The sequence below is a fragment of the Centruroides sculpturatus genome, unplaced genomic scaffold (assembly GCF_000671375.1).
Source record: "Centruroides sculpturatus isolate CEXI.00-Female unplaced genomic scaffold, Cexi_2.0 scaffold397, whole genome shotgun sequence".
Lineage (NCBI taxonomy): Eukaryota > Metazoa > Arthropoda > Arachnida > Scorpiones > Buthidae > Centruroides > Centruroides sculpturatus.
Window position 1 is genome coordinate 107791 of NW_019384579.1, and position 13457 is coordinate 121247.

At 30.1% G+C, this 13457-nt stretch overlaps 1 protein-coding gene across 1 annotated transcript in view; it reads left to right on the plus strand.

Moving 5' to 3' along the window:
- LOC111624433 (vesicle transport through interaction with t-SNAREs homolog 1A-like) overlaps positions 1 to 13457 on the plus strand; it is a 90137-nt gene that overhangs the window by 55961 nt on the left and 20719 nt on the right. Inside the window, exon 6 of the mRNA XM_023367271.1 lies at positions 5366 to 5450. Coding sequence (XP_023223039.1) covers positions 5366 to 5450 — 85 coding nt within the window. The remainder of the gene's footprint in view (positions 1 to 5365; positions 5451 to 13457) is intronic.

Consider the following 13457-nt stretch of genomic DNA (forward strand, 5'->3'; position numbering starts at 1 on the left):
CGCGAATTTCGTGCCAATAAGCTGCCTCGACTTGTTCGATTATGTTATCGACTCAATTTCATATTTATTTTCACATTTTCACTTCGCGGTCCTTCTCTGTTCTTTTTCTGTTATTTACACGTGTAGGTCATTTCATTGTTATACACATTTGATATCATCATTTATCACATACTTCCATGACACTCTTGTCTGTCCGCTACAACTGCCAAGAATTAACGCGATTGGCCAAGCGTAGTGACAGCGGACCAATAGAGAGCGGGATCCTTGCCATAATGCGGTTTGTGAGCCAATTTTCATACGTGCGTTAATCAAGCCGAATAGTTTGGCCAAATATTCGGCTATTCGGCCACGCTCTTGGCCGAATATTCGGTATTCGGCCTGAGGCCGAATATACTATTCGTTACAACACTAATTTCTACCATTCGTAATCAGATAGCCAAAATTCTTACAAAAACTTAAAATTGATTTGTCTTGCACATTTATAATCAGATCTTGCGATATTCTCAATAACCAATAACAGTCCAACTCACCCAAAATTTTTAGGGCCCAATCCTGTGGGTCAATCCTGCACATGCATTAAAATCACCCATTAGAATATCATCATTATAACTTTGAACAACCATAACAATCTTGTTCCAAATATTTTCCCAAATAACAGGTTTTAGATACAGAAAAAACGAAACATAACGATAAAATTACCTAATGTAAATTTGATCACCAAATAAAACCTGTTCTGTACCAAAACTCTATAAGTTAACAATTTTCTTAACAATAGCATCCAAACTCATATATAATGTCCTCTATTAATCTCACAATAACCAGCTTCCTCAATGATTACAAAATTTTAATTGCGGAACTCCTCAATAGCAGATTTACCATCCCACCAAATTTCCAATAGAAAGACAAACTCAAAAGAGGACAAAAATTGCCAAAATACATAAAGTTTATTCAGAATTTCCTCACAATTCCACGACATTATCAAAACATCAGAATGAAGTCATGAACCACCTTGCATTTCCATTCTCTTCAAGGAAGTATTATAAGTGAAAATCTTATCATTCACCTTAACTGCATTACCTCATATATATTTAATCTGTGCACCTTTCCCCTTTTCTTCTTTAACAAAGGCTCTTGCTATTTTCCTAACTTCTCTAGTCCATTATATAAATATCAGAACCTTTCAAATCATATGACATACTTCTGAACTTAAATTTATCACTATTATCCAAAACTTTACAAAAAATTAATCTATTCCTTCCAATTTTACAATATTCCAATCTGTAGCATTTTTTTAAGGGAACATTATCAACATTCAACTTATCATGAAAAAATTTAACAAAGAATCCTTAATTTGGATCTTATCTTCCTGATCTGACTCAGGAAAACCTGAAATAACCATGTTATTACGTCTTATAAAACATTCATAACACTCCATAATTAGACTAATTTCTGAGATCTGCAGTTGCAAATTCACTTGTTCTGCAGTTGAAGCCAAATCATCCTCCTGTATCAACTTCTTTTCCAATAGCTCTGGTCTAGATTCAAATCCCACAATCACCTCATCCAAGTTCTCCACCCATGAGAATATCCTATCCACTTTTGCAATCATTTTCTCTAACTTGACACTTTGATTTAAATTTAATTGAATTAATAATGAGATTGTTTCATCTTTCACATCAAGATCTCCCTGTAACAAATTCACAATTTTTGTCTTCTCTAATATATCTGTGTGAAAAACTTTTGTCCTACTCCATCTGGCCTACTGACAAATATGTATTCCTCTTTAACATATTAAATCAATATTGATTATCTTACCTGTAACAGAAAACAAAAATCATAATTAGTTAAATTGCATCAAAATTGTCAACAAAATTCACTGCCCACTTAGTATTTAATTTATAATAGTAGTAGTAATATAGCCTGATATAATTAAGCATTCATTTGACATTAGTTTGTATTCATAATAAAAATAACATTTCACAATGATGATGATGATAATTTTATTTTCCTATAATAGAATATTCTGTGATTATTTAATTTAAAATTTGGATCTATACAAAGTAAAAGTGGAATCATTATTATATGTGCTTATATTATAATAATGGATTATAATTATGCTTATATAATTATGGATTGTATAATTAACTAACTTGTGCAACATTGGCATCATAATATATAGTGTAAACAATAAAACTTCTTAGTTCAGAAAGCTAAATATTTTTATTAGAAATGTTTTTGATTTCCTTTCAGATCATCATCAACTTACATAACTGCATTCAAACCAAGAACTTGCTTTAAAAACTTAAAATTATTCTGTCTCAAGATTACTTTCATAAAAATATATTTTTATTACATTTAATATTTTCATGTAAGCTGATTTATCTAAGAAATTTACTGTAATGGCATATATCAATTCGTTTATTCAGTTTTATATTATACATTTTCAGAATGTTTATTCCTTTTTACATCATTCTGAATGGAACAAACAAATATAAAATAATAGAATTTGAATTATAAGTTAAAGATAAAATTTTAATAACAACTTATTATTAGGTTGTTCGGAAAGTAATTTAGTTTTTTTTACCACTAGAGGGATTAGTCATATTTTTCCGCCATTTTCATTCTAAACCATATTATCATTATATATTTTGACAGCTAGCATTTTAAGGCTTATTTGTAAAAAATTTTGTTGGATTTTGTGCAATTGTTTATTTTATGTGTTCCATCAAATATGGAAGATCAAAAGCAGCATTTTCAGCATATTTTGCTCTTTTATTACCAAAAAGGTAAGAATGATGTTCAAGCAAGAAAAAATTGTGTGGTGTGTATGGAGAAGATGTATTGACAGAACGACAATGCCAAAACTAGTTTACAAAATTTTGTTCTGGCAATTTCGATATTGAAGATGCACCATGTTCTGGAAGGCCAGTTAAAGCTGATGAAGATAAAATAAAGGCATTGATTGAAGCAAACTGCCAAATAACAAGAGAAATCGCTAACAGATTAAATTTGTCCAATTCAACCATTTATGACCACTTGAAACATCTTGGTTTTGTTTCAAAGCTTGATATATGGGTTCCACATGCTCTTAAAGAAAGGGATTTGCTCCATTGCATTAACATCTGTGATTTGCTTCTCAAACGTCAAGAAAATGATCCTTTTTTGAAGCGAATCATAACTGGCAACAAGAAATGGATTGTATACAACAGTGTTGAACGCAAGTGATCATGGAGTAGAAAATATGAGCTAGTTCAAAGCATTTCAAAAGCTGATATTCATCAAAAAAAAAAGTGATGCTCTCTGTTTGATGGGATTTTAAGGGAATTGTTTTTTTGAGCTTCTACCAGACAATTCCACAATTGATTCGAAAGTCTACTGCCGTCAACTAGACAAATTGAGTGATATTATCAAACAGAAAAGACTAGAATTGATTAACAGAAAAGGTGTAGTGTTTCACCATGATAATGTCAGACCTCACACAAGTTTGCTAACTCGTCAGAAGCTGTTACAACTTGGATGGGATGTGCTACCACACCCACCATATTCACCAGATCTGGCACCCTCGGATTATTACTTATTCCGATCTTTACAAAATTTTTTAAATGGTAAAACATTTACTTCAAATGAGGATGTCAAAAATCACTTGAATCAGTTTTTTGCAAGCAAAGGTCAGAAATTTTATGAGCATGGAATCATTCTACTACCAGAAANAAACATCCGTAGCGTGGCGCTACGGACGGCGGGAAAGTAGTTCGGCTGCCTGATGACGTTTTACGTAATTATAGGAGTTTTTTTACAGTTGTGTACGGATACCGCCACAATTTTTTCGCCGTCTTATAGGAATCGTAATTATAGGAACCAGTCTTATAGGGGGATCTACTGTATTTACTTTATATTAGACCATTGAATTCCAATTTAATATTTTATTTTTCAATATGTTTACAATACATTTTTCAATATTTTATCTATTGACCATAGTTAATGTAGTCAATTTATAATATATCAATATGTTGTTAATACTTTCAGTATATAAACTGTTACCTATTTTTTTGAACTTAATCTATTTATTATACATCTATTCAATAAAACATGCACATATCTATAAGCCTTTTACCGATGCACATTTCATCACACTATACAACAAAGTTGCAGCTTGATTAGGAGAGCACATACGCACTCCTCTTCCCAAACAGCAATCCAGTCCAAAATGAAATACATAGAAGATATAGCCAAACAGCACAGTTACCACAGGCTCATAAGTAAACTGAACAAAAAATACAACAGCAGGAAGCAAATCGTAACCAACTCACCAACAATACTCCTAGTAACAACATCCCTATCACATATAATCTGGTACTAAAATCCAAATACACTGAGATTGCTAGGAAAAAGAATATCTGTATTACTTTTAGAAGATGCACTATAATTTTTGATTTGTTACAAAATGGAAAAATACCCCAGACAGAAATAAACTTTCCAGCATCTACACCATCCCTATTGATCACAGGTGTGATAGAGGCATGGTCTACATAGGATCAACCAAACGCCCCCTCGAAACCCGAATCAAAGAACATAAAACAGATATTAACCATGAAAGATCCAACACAACTCTGGCTGTATACTCTTCAGACCCGGACATAGAACCCATATTCTCTCAAGCAAAGGCTATACACATCACCCACCACACGAACCATCTCAGATGGCTGGAGGCAATCTACATATGCCTACACACAATTAAAGAGAGTAATTGCATTAACTACAAGGAGAAAATCGCTCTATCAACGGCCTGGCAGGCCCTGCTAGATAAAACTCTAAGATAGAACACAGCATGCATAGTGCACAGTGCGCAGGTCCATATTGACATCATTGGGTTGGGACAACATTCCAGATCGTATTTCTTAACAACTTTGAATCGAAGTGCATTCCGTTAGAGGATCTTTATCTGAAGAAGAACCATAACGGTTCGAAAACATTTGTAACGTTGTTGTATAGTGTGATGAAAAGCACACCAGTAAAAGGCTTATAGATACGTGCATTTTTTACAGTACTCCGGTGTAGATATTTTACCATTTTTCATCTATTCAATTTCACTGAGGAGTAATTTGAATTATAATTCTTCTAATTCATTAAGAATGCATTTTGAAAAACTGTAGTGTAATTTATATTTCTTTAGCACTATGGAAAGATATCCATAATTTTAAAGAAAGTTTCTGTCTGTCTGAGTAATTAAACAAATTTCAAAATTTTTAAAAATGTCCTTAGATAATAATACATGTATGATTAATAAACTATAATATTTTAATTTTTAAAATTTTGAATATTATTAATAGACTATGTGTTAATATTATGTACATTTATTAATTAGAAAACCCAGTTATTAGACAATACAGAGAGACTTGAACGATCATCACGCAAACTACATACTGGATATAAAATTTCTGTTGAAACAGGTATTCATTTTTTTTTAATCTCTTTTTTTTTTTTTTTACCAAAAATCTCTTCAGAACATCAAACTTCTTTGAAATTGCTAATTCATAAAAATCAACCATAATTAGAGATTGACCTGGCCATTGTGTTATTATTGAGACACTGTACTAACTGTGTTGTTAATCCTATAAAATAATTGTATTTTGAAAGAATTCATGTTTCATGATCTGATCTGAAAAAATAACATATTTAATTGCTGCTGTTAGTATTTGGTGTAGATAAAAGTTACAATTGGTAAAATGCCAAGTCAGTATACAAGGATACCATTGTCAGTTAAAGTAGGATTTAAGCATTTTTATGGCTTATTCCTCTGAATAAAAATGTTAATTTTTAGACATCCAAATCCACTAGTTATATATTAAAGCCAAACAATTGCTGAGCTCTATTACTATTACTCTTTTTAAATATTAAGTAATTAGACATGTGCCAATTTAAACAGTATTTAATTAATACTGTAACACCTTTCTCTAACATCAAATTACTTAGTATTTAATTATTTTATTTGTTTATTTTATTACTACAAGCTTATGATAGGGCAAAACAACAACAGTTGTTTATTGTTTTGCCCAATCTGTATCGGCAAAACAACAACAGTAAAACAGGATATTGTACACAACACAAATTGGCAGTGAACTGTTGGCATAACATACAACTAAAAGAAAATAAAATAAAGCAAGTCACATTACCTGTAACAGAAAACAAAAATTCATAATTAGTTAATCACACAAAATTGCCAACAAAATATACTGCAAACTCCATCAACAATGACAACCACTTTTATAACACTTTAGATCTCCTGGTTGGTAAACAAGAAAATAAATATAATAAACATTATCAATAAAATTATATATACAAATGTAATTCTTATGTAACAAACTTATAAAATCATATCTTGACAAGAATTCTTTTCCAAATATAAAATCCTTTTGTTTATAAAAACTTTACATTCAGCTATCACATGATAAACATCAAAAGTAACTAACTTCTAGACCACAAAATTTACAATTTTCCATTCTCTCAGAGAGGTCATATTTTTTAACATATTACAATGTATATGCAATACCACTAAAACCACCCTAAATTGTTTCACAAAATTTAAGTATGTTGGCATGTCCCAATCATTTATCAAATTTATACTCTAAAGCTTTATTTTTAAAATCAGTTAAATAATTATCCATCATTCTTACCAACACATCAGACAGTTATTGGATTTAACAAAGATACATGACCTTGATAACCATAATTTTCCAACATTGCTAACAATTGATTACCCCATGCCAATTTTTGTGAAAGTAAATATGACTTTGCTTTAACAGTAAGCTCACTAACTGGACATTTACCTGTTCATCTTAAGATACTTATTATTATATTAATTTTTAACAGAACTCTTTGAAATTCTAAATAGATTATATAAGAGGGAATCCATCTCTTTAAGGAATAAAGGTACTTAATAAACTTCAGTTGAATGGTATTTTCTATTTCTGTTCAGGAAAAACTCCAAATCTCTGAACCATAAAATATTGACAATTAAACAAAAGCTTCAAATAATTTCACCTTATTCAACCACACTGTTAATCTGCCAGATTTATATACTCAGGGGCTGCTCTGGAAAATTTAAAAATATTGCCACAATTTTGCCAGTTTTAATTTTTTTACCACTTTATATTGTTTATTACCACCAGTTTTACTTATTAATTAATGCAGGTGCCAGTAGCCTTATCAGTTTATTGTCTGGAAAGCAAAACTAAACTGTCACTTATAAGGAGAGGGCCAGAAGTTCAGATCTTCAATTTGAACGAAACTTGGTGAGCACGTAACCTTAAACGCAAACAGCTCCTCATCCAAATAATAGGATCTATTTTTCAAACATTTCCAAAAAAGTGGCCTCTGAAAATTTAGTGTTTAGTTAAAGAATTGGAAGTTTCATATTCAGGAGTGGCAATAGCCAAGCAAGAAGCAATGCTCTGGAGCTGGTTGATGTAGGTTTAGAATTTTGATTTAGGTTTTTATATGTGACATATTTTATTATTTTACTGCATCGTTACCATTATTATTAATATTATTATTCCTCACATTTAAAGCTTATAAAACAAGAAATAAAATTTGTGACATCATTTCCTGCTTACAGAAAACAAGCTTCTTTAAATTTAATGCTTAACATTATTAAATAAAATTTTCTTCATATTTATTTTCATATATAGTGGTATTGTGATTTTTGAATCATAACAAACATGAGCACATGAGGATATTGTCCATAATATTGACAATTAAAAAATAAAACATTGCTACTGCACTACCCTATTTTCATATCACTTGTCTTTTTCATCCATGTGCAGTAACTTCCAAAGCTTATTTGCTTGTGAGGACATAGTATGTAAAATATGTGGAAATAAATATGGAGAAATAAAAGTCTTATTTAACAATGTTAAAGATTTAAATCTACAGAGGCTTGTTTTCACTAAACAAGAAATGACGTCACAGTTTTTAATCTCTTGTTTTATAAGCTTTAAACACGAGGAATAATAATAGTAATAATAATGGTAATTATGTTGTAAAATCATAAAATAATGTCACACATAAAAACTAAACTAAAACGAAGGGTCAAACCTCCATCATCTATGTCCAGTACCTAGGGTCTTATTCGCTTTGTTATTGCCAATCTGAGATGTGGAACTTCCAAATACTTATAACCTAAACACTAAATTTTCAGAGATCCAATTTTTCAAAGTGATTGAGAAGTGGGTCCTATTATTTGGTTAATGAGCTGTGCTTAAGGCTACGTGTTCACCAAGTTTTGTTCACAGAGACCCAAAAGTCTGGTCCTTCCCTTGTTAGCAATAGCAATCATTTTTGAATAATTTTTTAATGAATAATTCTGAATAATACATTTTATCATAATGTTTAAACAGTACTTCACAGGTTTTTTCATGTCAAGATTTTGTTTTAGTGTACTGAAAAAAGATCAAAGTGGGAAAAAAGTTATTCCAAAAAAAAATCCCCAAAATTTCTGTCAGTCAATAAATTTCAACTCAAGAAACACTGGGTGGCATTGCACAAAACTTCCTTCAGTTCTCAATGTTACATCTTACCTTTCTGCCCAAACTTACCACGTGATGTCATGAAATCGCTAGGTGTGTGGTGTTCAGGACTTCCATTGTACGGAAGCTCAACATTTTGCTGTTTTTCCCAAAGTATGATTTGTGATTCAATTTCACGCTAAATGTCAAGACAAACAGACTGGAGTTTTAATTGCCACTTACTATTGCCAGAATTATATTTTTATCACCACTTTAATAAAACTATCACCAAGTGGTGATTTTGGCACTATGCAGCACAAACCCCACATACCTGAATAATCTTCTCTATACCGACATTTGCTTTATTAACAATATGATTTAATCCCTTTATGTGTAAAAAATAGATTTGAATTCTTTCCATTAATAGTACAGCAAGTCTTTGAATTAGTTTATAATTGGATTAGACAATTAACAAATCTATAACTTAGACCGTTTCTACATAAATGTCACCATAAAATATCTCAATCCAGACAATCAAATGCTGATTGAAAAAGCTATGAAAAAGGTAAAAAGTTTCCCTCATTTTCCCCTCAAACTTTTTGAATACAGGTGTACAATACAAAAATATTATCCAAGGCTGAGAAACCAGAATGAAAACCAATCTGAAAAATACTCCATAATTACCCAGCCACATAAGTAATTGCCTATACAGAATCTTACAGAATATCTTAGAAATAGTGGGTAATAACAAAATAACTCTAATTCTCTGGACAATTCTAAGAACCTTTTTTTGTGTATTGGAATAATTTTACTTGCATGTCAATCTGGTGGAATGTCTCTCGATTTATAGATATTATTAAACAAAGAAGCTAAATAATTAAACTGTCCAGGACAATTTTTATAAAATTCTACAGAAATGCCATCCATACATGGAGCAGTTTCATCTTTCATTGATGACACAGATGATTCTACTTCCAAAGAAGTAAATTCAAAACAAGAGATCTGGTTTGTAACATTCTGAACCAAATACTTTCAAAAAATGTTATATCCACTCCAAATCTGGCTGGCTCAAATGCCTGGCCTTAAAAAAAATTAATGCACTTCCAAAATTGCATACTTCTCCAGAAGTCAAGTCTTTGTTCAATCTCTGCAGAAATAATTTCTTTGCGCTACATAAATTTTCAGGTGACATTCCACACCTTAACAAAGTTAGCTACTGCAATCTGATTTCTAAATGTTGCCCATCTCATTGCATTCAATGCTCAATTCCTTCTTAAAATTCTCATTCTACAGTCCAGGTCAAACCAAAAAATTTATCAAACTCATTTCTTATTCCAATCAGCAAAAATTTCTCTTACCAACTGCATCAAAAATCAGCTATCAACTCTGAATTCTTGACATTAACTCATTATATTTTTGATCCACCACTAAAATGCAATCACTCTTCTAAAATAACCTAAAGTTTACTGTGATCTTGGTTTCGTTACTTTCGTAATTAATTTTTCTTCCAAATTAGTTTAAATTCCACCTGATGGGAAAATGACTACTAAATACTTTATCCAAAACTGCAAAAACTGAAACTAGTGACATCACACCTAATTAGAGCCAAATCTATAACTGAACTACCTAAGAATAACAGCCTTTAGAGGCAAATGGATTTCTACTAGTGATGTAACGAATATTCGGTTACTATTCGTTATTCGGCCTATTTTTCACTATTCGGCCAAATACTGAATATTTAATCACTATTCGGTCGAATACCGAATACCTAAAAACAGGAGTAATAAATAACAAAAACACAGTAAATTAGTCGTTTTGGTATTTAGATTTAATGTTATCGAGTTAGTGTTGTTTGTTTATATTTATTTATAACTTGTAACATGCACAAAATAAAAAAGAAAATAATATTAGTCACATGTATTCACAATTTATAATTACAAAGATCAGCACACGTACACGTCTATCGTTGGAGAATCCTCGCACATCTGAGGGTCTGACCCTGCCTATCCTTCTTTTTAAGCGCTCGTCTTTGCTCTTCCCTTTCTCTTTCCTCTATCGCTCTAATCCANAAATCTTATACTAGTAAGGTAAAATAGAGAAAAAAAGAGAAGAGAAGAGGAAGAGTATATTCAATCTCCAGTTCACTTCAGCTCAGATGACATGAAATGTGACTTTCTGTATATTTTCATTCTGCCTTTACAGAAGACGAGAGGTAGACTCTTTTACTTTAATTACAGGGATAAAAATAAGAAAAAAAAATTTGAAGAAAACAGCTAAAACTTGGCCACTAGAAGAAAACAAATGAGCGACTGCATCAAGCTTACTCCAATTATCTTTAGCAAAGAAGAAATTTAGATTGAATCATAAATCACTTCTTTGTCTGTTTCAGCAAAATTTTCCCAATAATCACTAAATTTACGAGGAATATAATAAAGGAGTAGAGAAAACTTTAAACATTATTAAGTAATAGAGTAAAACTCCTTTAATCCTTTATTATGTTACGTGAATGTGTTAAGATTACGTGATTAAAGAACGACGTTGATCAACTTTTCATCACCTTAAAAAACTGTTTTCTTAATAAAGTTACTTAATGTTAAAATAATTAAATTATAATTTTAATGTTAAAAATTAATTTTATTAAGGTTTTCGTTGTGAATTTAATTTGTAATCTTGATACATTTTGTGCTATTTTTCTATAGTGATGAGGTAGAGCATTGTTTCACAATTGTATGTAATTCGTGCTTAAAATTGTTTTTAATTATTAAAAATTAATGTTTAAAGCTTTTATAATATTTAATATAATTTTTTTAGTAATTAAAATCATAAATACATTTTTTAAACATTTTTTTTTTGCAATATTATGCTAGTAATGTAATAAAGATACAAATCTCTCTTCCTCATCCTCTAGCAGCATCATTAGGATAAACTTGTTAATATAAAAATAAATTTGGGGTTCCTATAAGCTTATATATTGCTTTCTACAATAAAAAATATTTTATATATTAAAAATTGTTACGACAGAAACAAAATATAATATTGAATTTTTCAAATTTTTAAATCTCTCCTCCTCATCATCTTCAGCATCCCAATTAATTGTTATCGATTCGAAAATGTTAATTTATTAAATTATTATAAATATTTAAATAAAAAAATAATTTTATTACATTATAATCATTCTTTTCTACATTTAAGATAAAAAAAATATAGCTTTTAAACCTCTTAAAATATTTTTTAAATGAACATGGAAAATCCTTTGTAATAAAAATGCATTTATATTTGTTTTCTGGCAAAGGAATATCCTAAGATAATGCAGAAACGATAATTAAACATTGATAAAAACTAAAACTAAATTCTGAGTATGAAAGATAAGAAGGATTTATAAGATAAACAGAATAACAGACTGTTAAGAGGAGATCTACATCAGGAGAGAGTAACAGAGAGGCCATTTACAATGGGATTTACTAATCTCAATTTAGTTTCCCTTCACTAAAACCTTTTATCTCAGAAACCTCATCATTTTTTAATTATATTTCTATGCATTTTAACGATAAAAATAGTAAAATTTGCATGTTTTCAGGGATTTATTGATATTAACTATAATTATCATTTTTCCTATTAAATTTATGTAAATATATTAATTTTTCTAAGTAATTTGTTGTAAATTCTATCGTTTTAACATAAAATTACAAGATATTATTAAGATTTGTCTAATCATTTATGAAAAGTGGCATTTCATTAATCCATCCCAAGCGCATCGCGCGTTATTTTATATTATAAAATGGAAATTTATGCTTTTATCGTTGATTAAAGATAAATTATTAAAAACTCTAAGTTTATAGTTTATTTTTACAGCAGTAATCATCAAAAATTTCCATATTTTTCCATAAAAAAGCCAGATATTGTAAAATCGAAGCGGATGCTTTACGAAACAGTCTGCAACATCTATACAAAGATAAGGTAAGAGTGTGTGTGTTGCATACAAAAGAATCGAGCCAAATACCCTCGCATAGAACTTGTGGCATACCAGAGATGCTTATCTTAGTTTAAAACGTGCAAAGAAACAGCAATAACTTTAAAAAAAGTGCAGGAGTTGTGATAAGAAGAGAGCACGATTTACATTGCAGCGAATCAATTATTCATCTCATGGATCAATCAAAAATCATTATTTTCCGAAAAAAAAATCTAAGACAAACTATCCTAAAATCCTAGTTTCTCTACTCCACCATATCCTACAAACATTAAGGAACAGAGCTATAAGTATAGAGAAAATCAAGCAAAAATTGTACTTCACAGATGGATATGTCTATATATTTTCCGTGTATTTTTATATTTATTTTACTACTTTAAACTACCTCAAGTCATTGTTACGGTTGGAAAATCTTTTTATATAAGTCATAAAAGTTATTTGAATGGATAGTAATAGCGTGTAAGGGTAGAGATTGTCGTAAACTCTACCTTAGATGATACCCATAAAACGAGAAAATGTTACATAAATCCAAGTATATTTGCAAAGTGTTTGGCTTGGCATTCATCCCTTTTGTTACTGTAGTAGCATCACGTTTCTGGTTACTGTTAATAGCCACCGATTTGATTTGTGTTTGCTCTATTAATGAAGGGAGAAATGTGTTCAAGAATGCAAGAATTCTGTACCTTTTTTTTCTTATACACCAAATGAATTATTCAATAGTTTTAAATGTAAAAAAAATCCAGTTATTTTCTAATTATTTTTGCAAATGATGTAAAACAGCATCTAACCCATCAGAAATTTGCATCAATTCTTGCTCCAGTGACTTCATCAATTTAATAATTGCTCGAGAAAATTCCAACTTGTTTTCTTTCTTCTTCAACCTCAACAGTTATGTTTTCGAGTGATGCGGAGGATCAATAATTTTTTGTATAATTTAAGAAGCATTTTTATATATTTTATTGCAGAAAAATAATATTATTATAGTT